A 24,620-nucleotide genomic window follows, 5' to 3' on the forward strand; every position below is an offset into this window, starting at 1 on the left:
ATCTCTGTCTCTCTCCCTCTCTCTGTTTCTGCTGTTGTTTTGCCCTTTGCCACCTATTCCCCACCAGCCCCTGCCTCACCCCTCTCTTTCACTTTTTCTTTACTGCTATCTCCCCTCTACACTTGTAATCCTGATGCGCACATTCAGTCAAAACATTGACTATCCCTTTGTCTCCTCAGATGCTGCTTGACCTCTAACAGTTGAGTTTTCTCCTGTAGTTCCACCATCTACAGTCTCTTGCGTCACCACATTACATAATATTTAGTAAATTTCTTGGAAATGTTTGATGATGGCAAAGATGTTATAGAAGGATACACTACAAGTATCTACATGTCAGAGAGGCAATGCTCATTAACTGGTTCTTACATGCAGGAATGAAGCATTGTTGGAATATGCTTAATTTGGTTCTCCCATGTGGACTTCCTGACGAATACTAATTCTATTGCCGTTTTCCCATGGTCATTCCCTCGAGGAGGGAAGGTGATGCTTGAGGGTGGGTGTGTTGGCAGTGGTTAGAGGGAAGCACGCTGCTTGGATCTGAGCCATGACATTCGGCTACTCGTGCATTTTAGTTGTTGGCCTGGTTCTGAAGCTCCCGTCAGCCTGCTGCGACTTGAACGTATTTGGGAACATTCCCCAAGGGAACTGGGAGCCATTTGTCTGGGGTGGGAGAAAAGTTTGAGTGATGTTTACCGGGAGAATTTACTTCCTTGGAGAATAATGGGTGTGCTCTCCAAAGGAATGGTTGGATTTGTGTTGGAACTAGCTTCCAAAGCCTGCCAAAAGAAGGGTGCCTGGCTTTGTAGCGTATCCTCACCATGCAAAGCCACACTTCCATTTCTCATCAATAGGTTGACCCTCTTTATCCGCTAACAGGCGGTACCAGGACTGCAGCTTGGCACAATGCTGGCTGCAACTCGTAGAATTGATCAGCTAGAGAGACTGATGAGAACCCACCAATAATGTCTCCCAGACTGACTTACATCCCCAATACTGTACACCATTGTTATGCAGAGTAGGACCCATACCCCATTGTTATTCAGTGACAGAGTCACACACTCCTATACCATCAGTAAACACTGATTATCACTGGCGATTATCACTGGCATGCCACGTGAAATTTGTTAACTTAGCAGCAGCAGGTCAATGCAATACACAATCTAGCAGAGAGAAAAATAATAATAAAAATAGAATTTAAAAAGTAATAAGTAAATCAATTACTGTGTGTGTGTGTATAGAATAGATTTTATAAAGTGCAAAAACAAATACTGTACATTTTTTTAAAAAAAGTGAGGTAATGTCCAAAGCTTCAATGTCCATTTAGGAATCGGATGGTGGAGGGGAAGAAGCTGTTCCTGAACCGCTGAGTGTGTGCCTTCAGGCTCCTGTACAGTGAGAAAAGGGCATGGCCTGGGGGCTTGAGGTCCTTAATAATGGACGCTGCCTTTCTGAGACACCGCTCCCTAAAGATGTCCTGGGTACTTTGTGGGCTAGTACCCAAGATGGAGCTGACTAGATTTACAACCTTCTGCAGCTTCTTTCAGTCCTGTGCAGTAGCCCCTCCATACCAGACTGTGATGCAGCCTGTCCGAATTCTCTCCACGGTACAACTATAGAAGTTTTTGAGTGTACTCGTTGACATGCCAAATCTTTTCAAACTCCTAATAAAGTATAGCTGCTGTCTTGCCTTCTTTATAACTACGTCGATATGTTGGGACCAGGTTAGATCCTCAGAGATCTTGACACCCAGGAAGTTGAAGCTGCTCACTCTCTCTGCTTCTGATCCCCCTATGAGGACTGGTTTGTGTTCCCTTGTCTTACCAGCCTTTAGCATTGTTCTGAATGTTATAATGTGACAGACAAGTACTTGCCAAGCAGTACCCCAGTGTTATACAGTGACAAGCCTGTCCCATCAGCAGAGTACTCCAGCATTGTATGACTGACCTGAACCCACCAGTAATGGACTGACAGAGCCGTAGCCAGTAGTATTCACTCCATGTTTTACCTTGAACCAAGCCTGGAGGCCCTATTTTTATAGTGGTGTCATATTCCAGTGTGAAAAATAGTGTAGACTCAAGATCAGTCTCTGAACCAGCAGGAGGAGATTTCAAGTGTGGGTGTGTCCTGAATCTGGTTTGCTGTAAAACCCCTTTCAATGACTCTGCAGGGAGTTTTGGAGAATGAGGAAATGCTTAGATCATAAAAAAAATCTTCTCACACGTTTTCTTAGATTCTCACTGACGACAATTTCCTATGCAGTGTTGAAGTTTTCTTTTGGTTGAGTGATCAGATCCATTGCCCAAACTTCACACAGTTAAAATGTGTTCAACAGACATTATTGGGGAAAAAACTGATTGCCCCTTGTCTCTTCCACTGGGGTCACTTGCTGCAGTGTCTGAATACTTCTGGGTTAGCCCAGGGGAGGGTCTTGTTGGTAATGCAGCTGCAGATAGATTATGTGGCATTCTGTAGGCTGGGGAATCAGATGTCTAGATAAGTGTTGACTGCATTGTTCTGAAGTAACCTGGTGTTACTTAAAACTCCAGAGGTTGTGCTAGGTTCCTCCAATTACCCCTGCTTCTTTGTCTCTGTTGAGGTCCAGGGTTGTATGACAATCGAGCTCTTTCATTTCAGTTGGTTGGTGTCAAATGACCCTTCCATGGTTATGAATGGAGCAGAGGCGGGTGAATGGGCTACCCTGGCAGGAATTGCGTTGTCCTGCGACTCTCAACAGAGAGCTACACATGCCTGGCTACCAAACGCTATTTAAAGAATTTATTCTGGTCTATTTATAAATGGGAGCTCAGTGCAAATGTGAAAAGAAGGCCGCATCTTCTCTACTAGGTCAGTGGGCAGTGTCCGCGTGGTCCAGCCGATGGCATTCTTCCCTCCGGGTCGGAATGCCGTGGGCTTTGATCTCCTTCCAAGCACTCATCAGAACTGAAGGAGCAGATGGAGGGGCAGTAAGATGAGGGAGCATCGTGAGCAAGACTGGTGACATGAAGATCCCAGGGAATTATTTGTGAAAAAAGCAGGAACCTCTTGCATTATCCTGCCCAACATATTATTACAGCTAATGAGATAGGCTTGGTGCATTTCTTCCAAGAGGAAGGAACCCAGCTGGAACAATCTTTCCCAAGAGGTACACCCTCTTAGTTCGTGTATCACCCAGTGTAAGTGTTCTGTCACCTTCTCCAGTGCCTCTGTGTGCTGTTGTATAACTAGAGATGATCTCAGAACAGAAGAATGCCCCTTTGGAACAGAGATGAGGAGGAATTTCCTTAGCTAGAGGGTGGTGAGTGTGGAATTCATTACCTCAGACGGACATGGAGACAAGTCATTGGGACAGTTTAAAGCAGAGGCTGATAGATTCTTGAACAGCAAGGCTATCTAAGGTTATGGGGAGGAGGCAGGAGAATGGAGCTGAGAGGGATAATAAATCAGCCGTGATGGAATGGCAGAGTAGGCTCGATGACCATACAGCCTAATTCTATGCCCATGTCTAATGGCCTTGTGTCTTATGAATTTTCTGCTGAAATTTCTGGAGTGGAGCTCGAACCCACATCCTGCTGACTTTGAGGCATGACATTACCCATTGTGTCATGGTTGACAGTAAGGCAGGTTCTAGCACCTCCCATTGCTGTCTACGTGAGCAAGATCGGCTGAATGGAGTCGAGACGTCTTTCACTGATATATTAGGCAGTCTGATGATCCAGCGGGGTAAAAGCAGGTCAGATGGTGTCATGTGACAGGAAGCGTGGCTGATGCAGGACCGTGCTTAGATGTTTTTTTAATTTAAAAAGAACCCTGTAGTGAACGTCTGTTGAAGCACGTCCTTTGTGGCTGAAAATCTGTGTTAATTTGTGTTCTTCTGCCAAATGAAGCAGTATCTGAGTGTGAAGCAGGGTTAGTCAACTTGTTGGCATGGATTAAAGCACCAAGGGAAATCAGCTTGGTGAACACAGCCTCCAGGGTTGTGTTCTGAAAATGGGAATAAATAGTCAACCTTCATGCACGTTGTGTCAGGGACATCAGAACGAAGTATCACCTTGATGTGAAGGGCAGTAAACCTGGGAATAATTAGACCAGAGTGCTTGCATTGGTCTAGCTTCCATTTTTAAAATTGTGCATCCTGCCATTTATAGATTAAGATTAATTTCACTTGCATACAATTATTTTGGGAGCACATTGCATTAATTTATCCCACTATAATTATACTCCCCATTCGGTGGAGACTATAATGGGCTGAATCCATAATAACTGTGGATGTGGTGAAGAGAGGGTGGCAGGAGCATTGGTTGGAGCTGAGAATGGTGCGGGGTTTAAATGCCCTTCCACTGGCAATGATTGGAGGTTGGTCACACTGAAGGGAGGATCGAATGGTTGACTAGTTGGGGATGGGATGAAGGGGAGAGGTTCTCTTCAGTTTAGTGTTTTCCTGTGGTCGGGTAGCATGACTGAGAGTTATACAGGCCCTTGGCCCAACTCGTCCACGCCAACCAAGCTGTCTCTCTGATAGAGTCCCATCTGTCTGCGTTTGGCCCTTATCCCTCTAAACCTTTTCTATTCAGCATGGTATCGTAAATTTAAAGATGAGCTTTATTTGTCACATGCAGTGAAATGCGTTGTTTTGCATTAAATCAGTGAGGATGGCGCTAGGAAGCTGTAAGTGCTCCATGCGTCCGGCGCCAGCGTAGCAGGGACAGAAATCACTAACCCTAACCGTACGTCTTTGAGTGTGGGAGGAGACTGAGTTTGGTCTGATTGTGGTAGTAGAGGGGGCCACGGACAAACCTGTCAGAATGGGAATGTGAAGACAAATTGAAATGGGTGGCCACCAGGAGATCCTGCCTTTTGCAGCAGATGGAGCGAAGGTGCTCGACAAAACGGTTGCCCAGTCTGTGTCAGAGGAGGCCACACCTGGAAAACCAGACCTCCTCTACTTTGACAGTCGCTAAAGGCAGAGATGAGGCTAGACTAGACAACAATGAGACTTTGGAGTGCTGCTCCTCAAAGACCATTAGAAGCAAGTCTTTGGTTTCTTTCACAGCAGAGTTAGATATATTCTTGATAAATAAGAGGGAGAAAGTTTGCCAGAGGCCAAGTGGGGTTGTGGAATTAGTGACAGAGCAGGCTCCAGGGGTGAAGCAGCCTACTCTCTCTAATTCACATGTCCGTGCTTATGTGTGACAAGTGAGTTACTCTGTTGGGCTCTCATTTGTCAGTATTGTAGAGACAAAGATTGCAATGGTAGGAAGCCATTCAGACTGATTTGTACCATAACTCCGTTTACTCCTGAGCGTCAAATTCCTAGGTACTTTTGGTTACCAAAGGTCTATTAATTTTCGATTTAAAATTAGCAAAAAAGACTCAGAATCAATTTCTGCTCATGAAAGAGAGTTCAAAGTTCTGACACTCTCCCGAGTTCAGCTACGTCTCTGAACTATTCTTCTGAAGGTCCTGGGGTTACTTTTCAGGCCATGCCTTTTCTCCTGTAGAGTAGGACTGTGGACTGTCTGCATCGGGGAGTGGGTTGGTATGTGGTTTTTGGCAGGAGTGTTCTGGTATCTAAAAGAACATTTGCAAAACTTGATTGTAATGTTTTGTAACCATTTCTTTACACTCCTTTGTTCTACCATCACCACCATCCCCCCACCCCCAGCCTTAGATTAGATTAGTTTTACTTATCACACGTACTACGAAACATACAGTAAAATGTGTCATTTGTATCCAGTCAAATTGTGTTGGGTAGGCTTCTGACACCAACACAACATGCCCACAACTCACTAACCCTTACCATACGCCTTTGGGATGTGGGAGGGAATCGGAGCACCCTTGGAGATCCACGCAGTCAAGGGGAGAACGGGCAGAATCATTACAGACAGCGGCCCTGATCTTGCAGCTTCACAGTAAAGCAATTAGCTCATCGCTGTGCTATCGTGCCTTCTCAAAGCATTAAAAAAAACACCAGCAAAATTAAAACTTTCAAAATCCAAACTTGTTTTAATTTGTGGGAAGCCAGGAAGTTTGCAAAAAGCCAAAGAAATGTATAATTTGGCGAACGATGCCAATTCTTAAATTGAGCACGCACGCATACTCTGGTCTGCAAGTCCTGGTTCCAGGCAGATGTATGCTGGTCGGATCCCAGATTAGCGTGAATGACAATATTAGGAGACCAGTAAATCAAGTTCAGTGTGTTATTTTAATTGTCCTGTTAAGTCTAACACAATCTGTTGGATGTGCACTCAGTGGCCACTTTATTAGGTACAGGAGTGGAGCCTGGTGTGCTCTTCTGCTGCCTTACCCCCATTGGTTCAAGGTTCGATGTGTTGGGTTCAGAGACGCTCTTCTGCACACCATTGTCACAATGCGTGGTTATCTGAGTCACTGTCACCTTCCCGGCGGCTTGACCCAATCTGGCTGTTCTCCTCTGACCTCTCTCATTAACAGGGCATTTTCACCCACAGAACTGCCCCTCACTGGGTGCTTTTCGCTGTAAACTCTAGAGACCGTTTTGTACACAAAACCCCAACAGATTAGTTTCTGATATACTCAAACCATCTGTCTGTCACAGTTACTTCACGGCCAAAGTCACTCAGATCACATTTCTACCCCAATCTGATGTTTGGTGTGAACAACAACTGAACCTCTTGACCATGTCTGCATGCTTTTATGCTTTGAGTTGCTGCCACATGATTGGCTGATTAGATATTTGCATTATCGAGCAGATGTACGTCATAAAGCAGCCATTGAGTGTGTATTTTGGGACAATAGAAATTTCATGTACATTGAAAATAAGTGGAACGCGGTAAAAATTTCAGAAAGCTTAGCCACGTGTGAGGGAACTGGTGGACACTGTATGAAGTGATCTTACTCAGACAGAATCCATGTGGGCAGTGTAAAGCAGGAAAGAGCAGACAAGAAAATCTACAAATAATGAAAGTAAACAGTGGCCAGTTGTTAATACCGAGCGAGTGCACGATAGCAAGCTTTTCCATATGCAGGGAGTGCCCAGGTTGCAACAGGGTTCTGTTAGTGAAAAGTGTTCATATCCTGAACTATTATGAACACAAACAATGTATGGGGCAGATTCGCTGAAGGACAGGAGAGTGGGCAGGCACAGGAAGAGGGATCTCCTGGAGCGGGCAGGCCCCCTCAGCACGGCTCGCTCCCGCTTGCCGCGGCTTGCGGGGGACACGGAGACGAGGCGCGCTAAAATGCCCCAGCAGAAGGCGCCCACGGTTTCGCGGCAGCTGGCAGATCCGTCCACGTCCAACCTGCTGGCCTCCCAGACTCTCGTTCGGACGCCCAAGGTGTCCGTATGTCAGGGGTTTGTATCCTGGGATAGTTTCCTATTGAGCTGGGGTTTGTCCTGGAAGCTTGCCTCCTCCTGACGTTTGGAGTCTGTATAAGTTTAGCAGCTATTGCCCGATATTTACCAGCAGATCTACTGGAGTTTGATCCCACTGCTGTAATAGTGAGCAGGCTGTGGGGGGAGGGTGGGAGAAGCACATATGAGCTTATTCCTGTCTCTTCCTGGTGCCCACTGTTTGTAGACTTGTGGACAACAGTAGAGATGGGAACTCTGTCTCTTGAGCTCCATCTGCGGACAGAGGGCAATGATGACGAAAGAGAAAAATAAATCAGTTGATTCATTGAAGTTTCACTGTCCCATGATCTGGGAGGGAAAGCTGAGGTCCCACAGTGCTGTGTGTGGTGGGAGGGTGACACTGCAGCAAAGTGTATTAATTATCTGATGGGAGAGAGGACAGGAGGTGTGGTTGCATGTTTAAGTAAATGGGACTGATCCCTTATCTCCATGTTCAGATACCAATTAGTGGAATGTCGATGTTAAACAAGTTGGGGAGGAAGGGTGTGAGTCCATGTGTTGACACGCTGGTGGGAAGAGTGGGCAGCAAGAGACAGATTCAGATCTGAGCCCAATGAAGCAGGGAAGGCTGGAGGGGCGGTGGGGGTTAATGGATGCAGTGCTGACGTGGAAAATCAGAGTTTCCGCACTTGGGAGGATTTGAAGGAACAGGTTAATGAGAGTTTATCTTTCTGTCCAATCATTTCTTCCCTTTGTTCCTTGGCCCCAATTATTTAAGTCCATAAGATATAGGAGCAGAATTGGGCCATTGAGTCTGCGCCATCATTTCATCATGGCTGATCCATTTCCCTCTCAGCCCCAATCTCCTGTCTTCTCTCCATATCCCTTCATGCTCTGACTCATCAGGAACCTGTCAACCTCTACCTTAAATATACCCAGTGACTTCTGGCAACAAATTCCACAAATTCACCACTCTCTGGCCAAAGGAATTCTTCCTCAACTCCATTCTAAATGGACGTCCCACTATTCTGTGGCAGTGTCCTCTGGTCTTTGACTCCCCCACTATAGGAAGCATCCTCTCCACATCTGCATTGAACATCAACGGCTCCTCGGTTGAGGTAATTAAGAGCACTAAATTTCTTGGTGTTCACCTGGCGGGGAATCTCACCTGGTCCCTCAACACCAGCTCCATAGCAAAGAAAGTCCAGCAGCGTCTCTACTCTCTGCAAAGGCTGAGGAAAGTCCATCTCCCACCCCCCCCCCCCCCCCCCCCATCCTCATCACATTCTACAGAGGTTATTTTGAGAGCATCCAGAGCAGCTGCATCACTGCCTGGTACAGAAATTGCATCATCACTGATTGCAAGACCCTTCAGTGGACAGTGAGGTCAGCTGAGAAGATCATCGGGGTCTCTCTTCCCACCATTACAGACATTTACACTACACGCTGCATCCGCAAAGCAACAGCATTTTGAAGGACCCCACACACCCCTCATACAAACTCTTCTCCCTCCTGCCGTCTGGGAAAAGGCATCAAAGCATTCGGGCTCTCACGACCAGACTATGTAACAGTTTCTTCCCCCAAGCTATCAGACTCCTCAATACCCAGAGTCTGGACTGACATCAGCTTACTGCCCTCTACTGTGCCTATTTTCCTGTTTATTATTTATTGTAATGCCTGCACTGTTTTGTGCACTTTATGCAGTCCTGGGTAGGTCTGTAGTCTAGTGTAGTTTTTTTTCTGTATTGTTTTTACATAGTTCAGTGTAGTTTTTGTACTGTTTCATTTAATACCATGGTCCTGAAAAACGTTGTCTCATTTTTACTGTGTACTGTACCAGCAGTTATGGTCGAAATGACAATAAAAAGTGACTTGACTTGAGTTGATCTCCCCCCCACCCCCCATTCTTCTGAATTCCAACGAGTAAAGACCCTGACCTACAGCCATCAAACACTCTTCATATGACAGTCCTTACAATCCCAGAATCATTTAATGTTTTCCTTTAGTTTTTGTTCTAAAAGAATTTTGTTAAGAGAAACAAAAATTAAATTTAGACCATAAGACAAAGGAGCAGAAGCCGGCCATTCAGCCCATCGAGTCTACTCTGCCATTTCATCATGAGCTGATCCAATCTCCCCTTTAGTCCCATTCCCCCACCTTCTCACCATGACCTTTGATGTCCTGACTACTCAGATACCTATCAATCTCTCCTTTAAATACACCCAATGACCTGGCCTCCACTGCTGCCCGTGGCAACAAATTCCATAGATTCACCACCCTCTGGCTAAAAAGATATTTTTTTGCATCTCTGTTCTGAATGGGTGCCCTGCAATCCTCAAGTCATGTCCTCTCGTACTAGACTCCCCCACCATGGGAAACAACTTTGCCACATCCACTTTGTCCATGCCCTTCAACATTCAAAATGTTTCTATGAGGTCCCCCCTCATTCTTCTAAACACCAAGGAGTACAGTCCAAGAGTGGTCAAACGTTCCTCATATGTTAACCCTCTCATTCCCGGAATCATTCTAGTGAATCTTCTCTGAACTCTCTCCAATGTCAGCACATCATTTCTTAAATAAGGATCCCAAAACTGCACACAGTATTCCAAGTGAGGTCTTACCAGTGCCTTATAGAGCCTCAACATCACATCCCTGCTCCTATACTCTATTCCTCTAGAAATTTAAATGTTGCCTTTTGCATATGGGATGCATTTCAGTGAGGAGACATCACCTTAAGTATTCACAGAGCTGGTGCAACTTCTCACATTCTTTATATATTTGAAATACGGAACTGTCTATGCTGCAGAAATCACCGATGACCTGGTAGTCCATGCACTTGTTTAATAGACCATGTCTGTGCAATACAGGCAGGTCCCCAAACAAAACAAAGGCTCTATATATATATGTGAGAGTGAGAGAGTGTGAAAGAGAGAGAGAGAGAGAGAGAGAGAGCGAGAGAGACTCTCTCTGCTGTGGGTGTGTGTCCTTTTTCACTAGAAAGCAGAACAGAGAACAAGGAAGAACAGACCAGCAGACAAGGGTGTGGGGTGTGGAATTGGAGTGTGTAAGAACAACCTGTACTGGAAAGTGTCTTGTGCACGATGGGAGAACTTGGAAGGAACTCAGTTGTGTGTGACTGGCTCCTGTCTCTGAGCATGGGTCTAATGGGCAGCACCTCCTGAGCGGATATCCGAACGAGCATCAAATCCTCACTTGACACTCAGAGTGATGAGGTCTTGAGGGTCTTCAGATACAAGATTACTCCCATCAATGAATCTACCTGCAAATCATGGGAACAGAATTAGGCCATTAAACCCATCAACTTCGCTCCACCATTCAATCATGGCTGATTCCTTTTCCCTCTCAAACCCATTCTGCCTTTTCCCCATAGTAATCAAGAAAATATCAACCTTTGCTTTAAATATACCCAGTAACTTGACCTCTGTAAATGTCTGGGCAATGAATTCCACAGATTCACCACCCTCTGCCTAAAGAAGTTCCTCCTCACCTCTGTTCTAAAGGGATGCTGTTTGGGAAAGTACCTATGACTCTCCAGTCCAGTCCTCTCGATCCAGTATCCTTTCCCCTGCCAGCTCTGGTGCAAACTGACTGAAGATGGACACGTCTCAAGTTCAAAAAAACGGCCCAGTTTAAAAAAAAATCAGCTTCTCTTCCTGAGGGGTGGAGTGAGTGCTTTTTCACTGGGGACTGTATGTCATCTGGACATCCATCACCAGCACACACCATCTGGCAGGAAGCTGTAGGTGCAGGGACCTACCTTCGAACAAAAGGAGGTCTGTTGCAACTTGAGTATTGAAGTACTCTGGCTATGGATGGTCCCATTGTTCAGAGCAATGGCAGAGACGCAGAGTTTAGTCTTGGCCCAAAGTAAGTCAACAAGCATCTTCTGGATCAAAACGAAAATGATTAGTTACTGTTTATATCTGGTTTTGTGACCAGTGCTTTGCCCTTGTGGGAAAGTACTTGGAATGTCCTGCTCAGCGCCCTGGCACCAACTCCTGTGAGTTTGCTGGCTGTGTCTGGGTAAACCCCCAGATTGAGGAAGTCTGTAGTCTTCTGCCAAAGTTCTCACCCCCTCTGACTCATGTCACTGGGCAGTGTCAGGACAATCGGGCTGCCCGTTTGATCCTTGCCACAGACAAGCTGAGAGGGGCAGATCCCCTTGAGTTCAGTAGGCAAAGAGCCAAAGCTGTCAATCCCCTCCGAAGATGACCAGTGGACTGTGAGAGGACCATGATGTATGCGAGAGGATGCTTCGAGGGTACGGTAACTTTAACAGATATTCTGCAGCAGTGTATAGAAATTGGACCCAAGCCACATGATGTGGCTCAAGTCCAAGTATGTGCAGTGTCCCAGAGAGGGACTTACAATTCACCCTATTGAACAGCTTCTCCTGACCAAGGGAGTGAAAGATGACCAACAAACCAGCCCTCCAGGACAAGCAGATCAAACGCAGGACAAGATGGGTGTTGTTTAAAAGTATCGTATAGGCCTGTGTACTGTACAGGGCTGGTCAGAGTGGACCAGCACAGTTCCCGGGCAAGTGAGTATGGACTTGAGCAGAGTTTTGGTGCTGAGGGAGACGGTGCCACTTCTTATGAAAGGGAGCGACCTTCCCCATTTTGGCAGCAGGATAATGGCTGCTCTGTGCAACGAGAAGGTCACTGGTCACCCTGGGGAATGAAAACAGATGGATTTTCCCTGGGGAATAAAAACAGAATGTGCTCAAAACATCCCATCTGGTCATACGGTCATCTGTGGAGAGAAAAACAGTGGATGTTTTGGTTCATTGACCACCAGAACCCGAAAAACGAAAACTCAAGCGTGTTTTAAATTGGCGAGAGACCGAGGGGGGTGGAGAGAATAAAGGCAATTAATAGGATGGTCTAAAATCTGAGGGCACAGCCTCAATACACAGTCATCCCTCTAAAACTGGAATGAGTCGAGATTCTTCAGCCAGACAGCGATGAATCTGAGGAATTTGTTCCTATAGAGAGCTGTGGAGGCCAAGTGATGGGGTGTATTTTAGACAGAGGTTAATATGTTCTTGATTGGTAAAGGCATTAAAGGTTACAGGGAGAAGGCAGGGGAATGAGGTTGGAAAAAAATGCAGCCATGTTTGAATGGCAGGTTAGATCTGACAAACCAAATGGCATCTTTTGCTCCTAGCCTTAAGGAATATTGGTGATGGGGTGAAGAACGAGGTTATCCGAGGGAACGATTGCTTTGGATGTCAGTTAGGTGCACTGCTCTGCCTTCGGTGGCATTGAGCGTCTGAAGGGTTGTTGGTGTTGGTCTCTCCAGACGTGTGTTGGTCCAAGCCTACACTGGTGGCCGTCCCCCACTTTTCCTACGCTGAATCGATGACTGCATCAGTACTGTTTCCTGCACCCATGTGGAACTCGTTGACTTCATCTACTTTGCCTCCAACTTCCACCCTGCCCTCAAATTTACCTGGTCCATTACTGACACCCCCTTCTCCTTTCTCGATCTCTGTCTCGATCCTGGAGACCGCTTACCTACTGATGTCTGTTATAAGCTCACAGACTCTCACAGCTACCTGGACTCTTTCCACCCTGTTACTTGTAAAAACGCCATCCCCTTCTCTCAATCCCTCCATCTCCACCGCATCTGCTCTCAGGAAGAGGCTTTTCATTCTAGAACAAAGAAAGGGGCTTCCTTCACTATCAATGATACCCAAAACCACACATCTCCCACTTCACGCAATTCTGCCCCCACCCATCCTCCCGCCACCCTACCAGGGATAGGGTTCCTCTTGTCCTCACCTACCAGCTCACCAGTCTCCTCGTCCAGCACATAATTCTCCGAAACTTCTGCCATCTCCAATGGGAGCCCACGACCAAGCACATCTTCACCTCTCCTCCACTTTCTGCTTTCTGCAGAGATCACTCCCTACACGCCTCCCTTGTCCATTTGTCCCTCCCCACTGCTCTCCCTCCTGGCGTTTATCCTTGCAGGTGGAACAAGTGCTCCACCCGTTCCTACGCCTCCTCACTCACTACCATCCGGGGCCCTAAACAGTCCTTCCAGGTGAGGCGACACTTTGCCCGAGACTCTTGGGGTTGTATACTGTGTCCGATGTTCCTGTATATCAGTGAGACCGGACATAGGTTGGAAGACTGCTTCGCTGAGCACCTACACTGTGTCTATCCATGGCTTTCTCCGCTGTTGTGAAGAGGCCACGCTGAGGTTGAAGGAACAACACCTTATATCCTGAGTAGGTAGCCGCCAACCTGACAGCATGACTATCAGTTTCTGGTAATGCCCTCTCATCTCTCCTTCCCCATTCCCCCTCTCACCTTCTCTTTCTTCCATGACCTTCTGTCCTCTCCTATCAGATTCCCCCTTCTCCAGCCCTGTATCTCTTTCACCAATCAACGTCCCAGCTCTTTACTTCACCCTCCTGGCCTGTGACTGCCCAGCTCCCTCCAGCTACTTCGGTTTCTACCCACAATCCAAAGACCTGCGGATGAGTAGGTTAATTGGACATGTGAGTGCAACCTCGTGTGGAACCTCGTTTCACAACTGAAGGAATCAAGCCAGGGCCAGACCTCAAGGTCGAGAGAGCAGGATCTCCTCTTCCCTCCTGACTACTCACAGGACAACATGGTGGAGGTCTATTTTTGCAAAGTTGTTGACAGTATTTCCTACTGTGGCAGCTTAAGAACTTGCGTGCCGAATAGTGAATTCATGTCTTTGCTCAGCAAAACCGATGTTTTTTTTTGGTGGTGCCCAAAACATGCACGTTCTTTTACTCACAAACACAAGATGGGTTAGCTGGCTGGTGGTCGAGCGGTATCGGCACCGGACTCCGAGGCGAGTGGCCCTGGGTTCGAATCCGCCCGCTGCTCGCACGCTTTCCATCCGCGCTGAGTTGAGCGTCGAGCTAGCAACTCGGCCTCGTAAAAAAAAACAGACAATAATGCTAAAGAAATGGCAAGGTTGCTGCCCGATGCACCACAGGGCACAGAGAGGGTTAACAACAGGATGGGTTGAAAAATGTTTGTTAACCCCTTCTTTCTCTTTTCCCCCCAACCAAACATTCCCTCTCCCTTCTTTCTCACCCCCGTTGCCCCCAGGTTGATGGAGTTGTGCCCTGAGCAGTGTGTGGAATGGTGAGGGACGACACTGTTGCCGTTGTGGAACCATGAGTACTAAAGCTACACATGGATCAGACAACCGAGAGGGCAAGATCTACACCCTCCAGATCTGCCCAAGCCTCTACAGCGAGGACTCGGTGTGCTACTGTCTACCGGCCACCAAGGATGTGACGGCGGCCGAGGTTATCCGCGAGCTCACGGGCAAGCTGAACCTGGACAACTCCAAGTGCTACGTGCTGGCCGAGGTGAAGGAGTCCGGGGGCGAGGAGTGGATTCTTGACGCCAATGACCTGCCCGTCCAGCGGGTGCTGCTGTGGCCCCGGCGGGCGCAGGAGAAGCACTCGCAGAGCGAAGGCTACTACTTCCTCCTCCAGGAGAGGAACAACGACGGCACTATCCGCTACATCAACCTGCAGGTCGTGGCCAAGGAGCGGGAGAAGCACAGCCTGGTGGAACGCGGCTTCCTGCCGCCCGAGCCCCACCTGTATAATGATCTGTGCAAGCTGCCGACCCTGACCGAGGAAACCATCCTCCAGACCTTCAAGACCCGCTTCTTGAAACACAAGATCTACACGTACGCCGGCAGCATCCTCATTGCCATCAACCCCTTCAAGTTCCTGCCCATTTATAACCCCAAGTACGTGAAGATGTACGAGAACCACCAGTTGGGCAAGTTGGAGCCTCATATCTTCGCCGTGGCTGACGTCGCCTACCACACCATGCTGAAGAAGCAGGTGAACCAGTGCATCGTGATCTCGGGGGAGAGTGGCTCCGGTAAGACCCAAAGCACCAACTTCCTCATCCACTGCCTGACCGCTCTCAGTCAGAAGGGGTACGCCAGCGGTGTTGAGAGAACCATCCTGGGCGCTGGACCAGTATTAGAGGTAAGACTGTCACATCCCTTCGACCCGGTTAGAAATCAGCATCTCCCAGCATTCAAAACCCTTCTAAGTAATCACTAATTAGTCTGTCACTTGTAAAAGCTCAGCAGAAACCAGGCTGCCAATCATAAGCACAAGAGGTTCTACCGTACCAGGGTGGCGCGTTACTGCAGCCGTTCGTGCAATCACTTTACAGTAACAACTGTAAGATCACAGTTCAATTCCCACCACTGTCTGTAAGGAATTTGTACGTCTCCCCGTGACACACGGGTTTCCTCCGGGTGCTCTGGTTTCCTCCCGTGCTCCAAAGACATACAGTTAGGGCAAGTGAATTGACTCCAGACACTTGCGGGCTGCCCAACACAATCCTCGCTGATTTGGTTTGACGCAAATTGGCGCACTTTATGTTTCGACATACATGTGACAAATTAAAACTAATGCTAATCCTAGATTCTGCAGACGCTGGAAGTCTTGAGCAACAGACGCAAACTGCGGGGGGGATCTCAGCAAGCCGGGCAGGGTTTGTGGAAGGGAGCAACATTTCAGGCTGACACCCATCATGGTGAAGGATCTGGGCTCAAAATGTCAACCGTGCGCTCCTCCCCCAAAGATACTGCCTGGCTTGCTGAGTTCCTCCAGCTTTCTGTGTGCGCTGCTTACAAACTGGGCTGATTACTCTGGATGTGGCCCAGCCCAGGAAGAGGCCATTCGCCCACAGCAGATCTGCTTCTGTCAATCCTCTCTGATCTCCGCACCCTGGTCCCTCACGCTTTTGCCACAGGGAATGTTTTTAAAAATTTAACTCAGTGGAAGTTTTTCACTGCTTTTGGTGGGGTGGTGCTGACTGTTGATACTGAATTTCTGACAGAAAATGTTAGAACTGCACTAGGTTTGTAGTTTTTAACATTGGGATCCAGTAAGTCGTCGGAGGAACAGGCTCTTCTGGTTTGAATATTTGCTGTCATTATCCGGGGATATTTGATGGGAGAGAATTAAAGGAGAATAAAAGGAGTATCTCACCCAGCACTGTACGGACGACCTCCATTTTGAATGCTTTTGTTTCACAATAAGTTTATTCAAACATCAACAAAAGAGGCAAAAATTAATATATTGTTCTCAGTATCCACCGTTGCTCCCACCAGTCTCACAAGTGGGCAGTATGGTTAGCACAACGGTGTACGGTACAGGCGACCCGGGTTCAATTCCTGCTGCTGCCTGTAAAGGAGTTTGTATGTTCTTCCCGTGACCGCGTGGGTTTCCTCCGGGTGCTCTGGTTTCCTCCCATTGTCCAAAGACGTACTGGTTCGTAGGTTAATTGGTCATTGTAAATTGTCCTATGATTAGGCCGGGTTTAAATCGGGGGATTTGGGTGGTGTGACTCGAAGGCCCGGAAGGGGCCTATTGCAGAAATAAATAAATGTCCTTCAGAAACCTGCAGAAGCTATGTGCTCCCTCTCCAGGGATATCTAGGTATAAAAATAATCTCAGGAGAGGGACAAGCAAGAGCACTGCATGTATCTGTGAATGCCCGCTTTGGCCGGGCTTGGAGGCTGGGGTGAGGGGGTGTCCCTGATCAATTCATGGCCAAAGAGCAGTAATGTGGGGCTGAGGTGGACGTCAGCCAGGATTTTGGAAGCAGCCCCTTAAAGCACTCAAAGACGCCTCGCAGCCTCAAACATTCCTCTTGCATGTATGGAGCAAAGGGCAAAAAGAGGGTCTAGAAGTCTGTGAACGAACTTAGAAACCTGTTGCACAGGATTCCACTGGGGACCCACCTCCCGACTGGATAAGGGAACAGGCCATCATAGTGTGCGCTGAAGGCAAGAAAGTGGAAAGGTGGCAGCCCGAACAGGAAATCCCACTGTGTAGAGCAGTCCCTAACTGAGTAATGACATCTTCCGGATGCCCGTTTGTTGGCCAGACGTCTCCTCAATGGTGCTTAGGTAGCCCCGGAGAGAGGAAGCGTTTTGTGCAAGTTGTCCCATTTCCACTGGAAGGGAGCCTATCCACTACTGACCTACTGAGAGACCAGGACACTTCTCCCAATTGATTCAGGCAGAAAAAACAGCACCAAAGGCCTGTTCATCCCCTGTAGGTTGATGGAATCTGTGAATGTGAGGAGTGAATTGTCAGCAGAAGCTGAGAGAACAACCCCTGGGTCCAGCCCAGAAGGGCCAAACTATCAACCTCTGCTGTAGACTACCGCAGATGAGTTTCTAGAATGCATTCGGCTGGTCATGGGGCAGTCCAGGCACACTGCCCTCTCAACACGAAGGGGCATCGTCAGGGACCGGGACATCCTCAGATCTCCCTTCCTGAAGATTGATAAATGTTTGGGAAGATTTCTTACTGATGCTGAGAATGGTTCTAGTTTTCCTAGTGTTAGGAATTGTTTACGCTATCACATCCACCTTGCTTCGGGAGGGAGTAGAGCCACTTGTTCCTTCAGCCAGTGAAGAACACCATGAACTGATGGTTCTCAAGTGGGGTTATGCCCCTTCTCCATCTTTTTGAAGCTGGCACAGATGTTGGGAATAGCACCAATTCCAACTACCGGTCAATGGCCAGTCAGACTTCATTGCGGCAACTCACAGCCTTTTTCAGGAATTCCCTGTGGGGATGAGGGGAAATTTGGTTGGGGGCATGATGGACCTTGACGGACACTAAATCCTTCTGAATGCCCCACATTGAGTACCATTACTCCACGGGCAGTTGCCAAGAGCATTGAACCCACCCAAAAGGTTTATGCTAAGCATTTCAGATGCTTCAGGATTGATGATGGAATAGCCTTCTTTGGGCTTTGCCAAGAAATGTAGATCCCCAGGCAGTAGCCAAGATCCATCTCCACCCAGGGCATCAGGCCAAACAGTGGTCAGAATCCCAGAAATCCAGCTGGATCCAGGTCCTGGGAGAGAGGGAATGACTCTCCCTTCCTCCACCCTACAGCCCTCCTACCAAAGGTGACCCACCTTGTACCATGGTGTACGCATAACTCTGCGGCCTGTCCAAATCCAGAAGATGCTCTAGGCAGACCCCCAGAGACAAGACACTGAAAGTTCCATCAAAGTCCTCCTTCACCAGTGAAAAAATGGTGGGAAGAGGAGGAGACACAGTGGGATGCTGTTTTTTTTAAAAGATAGAGTCATCTCCCTTCTTGATGCCTTGTTATCACAGAAGATGGAATGCCCTTCCGGGCCCAAGGGCCTGCCCACTCTTGGTTGAAAGGATAATACCAAAATATGAGGTTAGGTTGAATGGAATTGAGAAAGTGAGGGGAAGGCTGTAGACCATGGCTTTACGTTTTGTGTTTCTGTGTGCAGAAGCCATCATCTGTCTGAAAATTGCTAAGATCATTCAAGTTTCAGGAATAAACTTGCCTCACTCAGGCAGCTTCTGCCTGAAGGGGAGGTTTACCTTTGCTAAAATTCCTGTGGAAATCCAACACCCCACTCCACGATGTGAAGTATTTTTCTTTCCCACCACACCCCTCCCACTCAAACAATTTTCCTGTGCATGCCAACGAAGCCTAGAGAAAGCAGAAAGCAAGGCTGAAGTCTCTTCCCTTCTTCTGGCCAGTAAGTATAGACGGGAAACTCCTTCCGCTGTTTACATTCTTCAGTTTTACATTGACTGCATTCAGTAAACTAGCCTGAGCTGACCTCACCCAAGACTATTCGATGAGACTGTGCAGAAGCTTTACTCTCTGCCTAATCCAAGGTATCCTTGTCCTGAGAACGATGTTTATGGATAATATTTTCCATGTTTAAGGATAATAATGTTATTGGATGAGGAAATCCTTTGCAAAATCATTTCCTTCTACATTTAATTGCGGCAACAAAGCTACCACTGGAAATGATGGTGGCCTCTGAGGGCAGGAGGTAAACCTTTGGGAGTTGGGAAGCAGTGTTCATTTACTAGTGTCAGTGAAAGTATGTCACTAAGAGGAAGATTTCTGAGAGCTTTTTACTTTTGTGTCGGAAGGGGATGTTGTTTATGTGAGAGTGATTTTTGTCTTGGATTCCACTTCCTGATTTGTGGCATCACGTAAACTGAGCAAGAACAAGCTTGAGACTGAGTTCAGCAGGCAGCCCTGAGCAGGGGAAGGCAGTGTTTGTGGTCTGTCAGACACCAGCATACATCTTCCAGGGCTTATCAGGACCAGCAGAAAATAAAGGTCCAAGGGGCAAATGCCTGACAAGTCCCTCACCTGATGGCCTGCATCCTTGGGTCTTAAATGACTGGGCTGCAGAATTAATAGATTCATTAGACACTTTATAGATACTTTATAGATCCCCAAGGAAATTACAGTGTCACAATAGCATTATAAGTGCACAGATATACAAATATTAGAAGTGAGGAAGAATATAAAATAAGTTACCTCAAACAGTCTAACATTACTTCCCCGGCCATAGGTTGACTCATTATTGAACTTAATGGCTGAGGGTAAGAATGACCTCATTTATCGGTCTTTGGAGCAGTGCAGTTGTCTCAGTCTATTACTAAAAGTGCTCCTCTCTTCAGCCAAGGTGGCATGCAGAGGGTGAGAAACATTGTCCAGAATTGTCACGATTTTCCTTAGGGTCCTTTGTTCTACGACAGCCTCCAGTGTGTGCAGTTTGCCTCCTATATCAGAGCCAGGCTTTCTAATCAGTTTATTGAGCCTGTTGGCTTTGCCCCAGCACACCACCACATAGAAGATTGTCCTGGTGACAACAGATTGGTAGGACATGTGAAGGAGAGGCCTGCATACTCCAAAGGACCTAAGTCTCCTCAAGAAGTAGAGGCAACTCTGGCCCTTCTTGTACACAGCTTCACACAAGTCTGTCATCCAGATACACCCCCAGGTACTTGTGGGTCCTCACCACATCCACATCCTCACCATCAATAGTAACAGGGAGCAGTGCAGGCTTGGTCTTCCTAAAGGCCATCACCATCTCCTTTGTCTTACTGATGTTGAGCTGCAGATGATTCAGCTTGCACCATTCGACGAAGTCCTCCACCAGGAGTATTCATCCTCCTGTCCTCCCTTTATACACCCAACTGTTGCTGAGTTGTCAGAGAATTTCTGCAGATGACATGACTCAGTGTTATCTAAATCTGAGGTATACGGGGTAAACAGGAAGAGAGCCAATACAGTCCCCTGTGGGGCCCCAGTGCTGATTATTACCATGTCTGACACACAGCGTGTGGTCTGCCAGTCGGGTAGTCCATTATCCAGGATATAATGAAAGTGCCAGTCTGCACTGAATGGAGCTTCCCCCCCGGCAATGAGGGCTCTATGGTATTAAGGCATTTGAAAAATCAAAAAACATGATTGTCACAGTGCTGCCCAGCTTACCCAAATGAGAGTAGGCTCTGTGCAGCAGGTAGATGATGGCATCATCGACTCTTAACGTTCTCCTGGTAGGCAAACGAGGGGGATCGAGGGCTGATCTGACCAGGGGTTGGGGTGAGCCAGGGCCAGTTTCTGTAGGGTCTTCATGGGTCACTGGATGGTAGTCATCCAGGACTTTTGGTTAAAGCTACTAGCTATAATTTGCCAAGATTCCCTGGATTCAGGAGAAGTCTGAGACAATTGGAAAGCAGTGGAAGCATTGCCACTATTCAAGAAAGGAGGGAAAGAGAAATCCATAATCCATGAGCAAAGACCTGCCACTGGAGAATCCATTGTTGAAGAAGTAATAACAGGCAACATAAAAAATATTGTATTTATCAACTGGAGTCTGCATGATTTTATTAAGGGGTAATTGTACCAGAACGCACCTGAGGATGCAACAAACCAGGTGGATAAAGGGTAACCAGAAGGTGTAGGGTATTTAAATTTCCTGGTGGTATTCAATGAGCTGCCATGTGTAAAGGTATAAGGCAGGAGTGCAGAGGGTTGGCAATATATTGGCATAGACAAGAGAATTTCTGACATGCAGGAAACAGAGTCAGGATAAGCGGATCACTCTCAGTTTAGCAAGTGGCAACTGAACTCTCCCTGATCCTCAACCCTCCTCCAGTGCTCTCTCTTCTCTTGTCCACCCTCTGCTCCATTCTCCTGCTTTGCTTGGATCTTCCCCAGCCCCCTCTCTCTTCCTGCCTCACTCATGGTTTCCATATATCTCTCCCCCAGCTCCCTCTGCCCCACTAATCCAATAACCTTTTACCCACCCATCTCCGTCACCTTTTTCCACTGGAGTGTCCGATTCCAGCTCAGCCCTTCCCTTTCCCTTGCCCCAAAAAGGGTTGGTATGGAGTTTCAAGGAACCCAACGAACTTGCCATGAAGTTTTCCCTGCTTGACTGCCTACTTTCATTGGTCCTGCCCCCACAGCTCTGCCATTGGCTATCCAAGCTGCCTATTCATGTCACAATTGGCCTTCCCACAGCCAGCTGGATTCTGCATTACCACATGGAATGGTTTCTGTTTGTTAGTAGTCATCGATCTGAGCCCGATTCTTACATCTGGTTCACAGAAGAAATAGAAGGAAAGAACTTTTTATAAAGCCCACACATTACTAGACTATTTCCTGCCCTGCTTTCTCCATTGGTATCTTGGGGATAAATAATGATCTTTTTGGACAGTGTAGAGGTTTCGCTCCTCCCCGTCGCTGGACCACAAGCTGTTGCTGCAACTTTGCTCTCTCTGAACCTCCTTTACAAAGAGAGAATAGAGAAGATGTGGTTGGTGGTTTGCTGTTGTGAGGGACTGCGTTGACCGACCACACACCATTCCCTGTTGGCTCAGAGGAAGAAAGAAAAGTTCCTTCCTGTTTTGCTTTTGCCAGAGGCCTAATGATGGGCTGGCCGACTGCGATCCTGCAGTGAGGTGCGCGAGGGCCTTCATTCCTTCTCCTTTCAATCTGATAACGCGCTGCAAACCGACAGCAAAAATGAGTAGACAGTAGGGGAGCAGCAGTAGTAAGTGGGCGCCTTTGCTTCTCATTATTAGGTTATGCGACAGCCCACAGTCTGTGTGATTTTGAAATGCGGATGGAAACTGGCGTGCTAAAGGCAACACTGGCCCCTAATCTCCCCCTCCTTCTCTCCCAAACCCCCCCCCCCAAGTTCGGGTTCCTTCCCCCTTCCCCTCTACGGCCTCTTGGCCCCCTGGCCCCTTTGCTCCCCCCCAGCTCCCTGCTCCTCCGGCCCCTTTGCACCCCCCCCTCCAGCTTTGCTGGCCCCTTGGCCCCATAACTAGGCTCTCAGACCTTGTCCTCCTGTTCTCCTTTCCAATCCCTCTCTGGCCTTATGGCTCCCCTGGTCCCCTTCCCCACCGGCCACCCAACTTCCCCGGTCCCTTTGACCCCATCCTTGGGCCTTGGGCCCCTTGTCCCTCCCTCATCAGGTCTCCCAGCCTCACAGCCCCTTGGCCCCATACTTGGGTTTCTCAGCACCCGGTCCCCTTCACATCCTCCCCAGACCCTTCTTCCCTACTGGACCTTTTACACACCCCCCCCCAATCCCTGTCACCGTCCCTTGCCCTCTTACCCCTCCCCGTCTGAACACCACCACCCCCGACCGGTGTAGACTGAGTAGTTAGCAACCGAGTGTTGTGGTTTGAACCATTGGTGCATATTCTATTGTGCTGCTGGAGTAGGCAGACGACAGGACTATGAGGCATAAGCTTGGATCATGCCGCCCTCTTCGTGTGTCTCTCTGACTTGGTTATTCCCCTGGGCAATGCTGAGCAGGAAGTTGCTGTAGCACATTCCCGGAGCTGAGCATTCCCAAGCACTGATGTCGATTCTGGCACATTTTTGACTCTTCTTAAAGAGAAAAAAAATTATTGTTAATTCCAATTATGAATCCTTAAGATTCAAAGTGAGTGAGGAAATATTACCTTTCGCCTCGCATGCCCCTTCCCCCTGACCCTCAAGTTGCTGAGGGGTGGGGGTGCCTGTGCTGTGATTGCTCTTGTCGTCGGTACTCCCCAGGGCTCGACTCCCTCCAGCTTTGTAAGCAAAAGGACTCCACTGCACCTGGGAAATTGTTTTCCTGTCTGCGATTACTGTTCGTAGTCTAAAGATAGAATGTGACCTTCTATAGTGAAAAGAAGGAAGCACTTGCAATAACTTGTGTTTTCAAAGATCATTCGGCGTGTTGCAACCAGTATACACAGAGCAAGATCCCACAGAGGCAGCGATGTTGACAAAATTTGTTCATAATCAGATCAACCAGCAACAGTGAGGTAGATTATCTGGTCATTTTTCTGTTGCTCTCAAATACAAAAGGGAAGTTTGCTGAAATTCTACAGTGCTCTGGTGACAGCTCGTCAAAGCAGCAAGAACAGTTTTGGTTCCACTACTTAAGGACAGGAATCCTTAATCAGAAATGTCTCTAGGAAGTTTCATGAGGATCGTCACGGGGTGAAAGAATTGTCCTCAGAGAAAAGATTAAGGAAAAGGAAAAGTAAATTTTATTAGCAAAGTAAATATACGTCACCATATACAACCTTAAGATTCACTTCCTTATGGGCATGATCAGCAAATCTATAGAATAGTAACTCTAACAGAATCAATGAAACATCGACTAGAGTGCAAAAGACAACAAACTGTGCAAATACAAATATAAATAAATAGCAATAAATAATGAGAACATGAGATAAAGAGTTGGTTGTAGGAACATGGGCAAGTTATTAGTTATCCCCTCTAATTCAAGAACCTGATGGTTGAGGGGTAGTAACTGTTCCTGAACCTGGGGGTACAAGCCCTGAGGCTCTTGTACCTTCTAGCTGATGGCAGCAGTGAGAAAAGAGCATGGCCTGGGTGGTGAGGATCTCTGATGATGGATGCTACTTTCTTATGCCAGCAAGCACTTCATGCAGATGTGCTCAAAGTTTGGGAGGGATTTACCCGCGATGTACTGGGCCAAATCCAATACTTTTAATAGGATTTTCCATTCAAAGGCATTGGTGTATCCATACCAGGCTGCGACATAGCCAGTCAATATACTATCCTCTACATGTCTATAGAAGTATGTCAAAGTTTTAGATATCATGCCAAATCTCCTCAAACTCCTAAGGAAGTAGAGATGCTAGGTTGTGATGCCACTAAATCTTCTACTGGACCCATTACCATTTGCCTATCACCACAATAGGTCAATGGCAGATGCAATCTCAATGGCTCTCCACACGGCTTTAGACCACCTGGACAACACAAACACCAATGTCAGGATGTTGTTCATCGACTATAGCTTGGAATTTAATACCATCATTCTCACAATTCTGATTGAGAAGTTGCAGAACCTGGGCCTCTGTACCTCCCTCTGTAATTGGATCCTC

At 47.4% G+C, this 24,620-nt stretch overlaps 1 protein-coding gene across 5 annotated transcripts in view; it reads left to right on the forward strand.

Moving 5' to 3' along the window:
• The window catches only part of si:zfos-588f8.1, a 118,068-nt gene that overhangs the window by 10,930 nt on the left and 82,518 nt on the right, over positions 1-24,620 (forward strand). For all 5 annotated transcript variants that reach the window (XM_059991356.1, XM_059991355.1, XM_059991357.1 and 2 more), the window contains exon 2: positions 14,452-15,356. In XM_059991356.1, coding sequence (XP_059847339.1) covers positions 14,520-15,356 — 837 coding nt within the window. In that variant the 5' untranslated portion in view covers positions 14,452-14,519. The remainder of the gene's footprint in view (positions 1-14,451; positions 15,357-24,620) is intronic.

Source organism: Hypanus sabinus, chromosome 16, assembly GCF_030144855.1.
Source record: "Hypanus sabinus isolate sHypSab1 chromosome 16, sHypSab1.hap1, whole genome shotgun sequence".
NCBI lineage: Eukaryota > Metazoa > Chordata > Chondrichthyes > Myliobatiformes > Dasyatidae > Hypanus > Hypanus sabinus.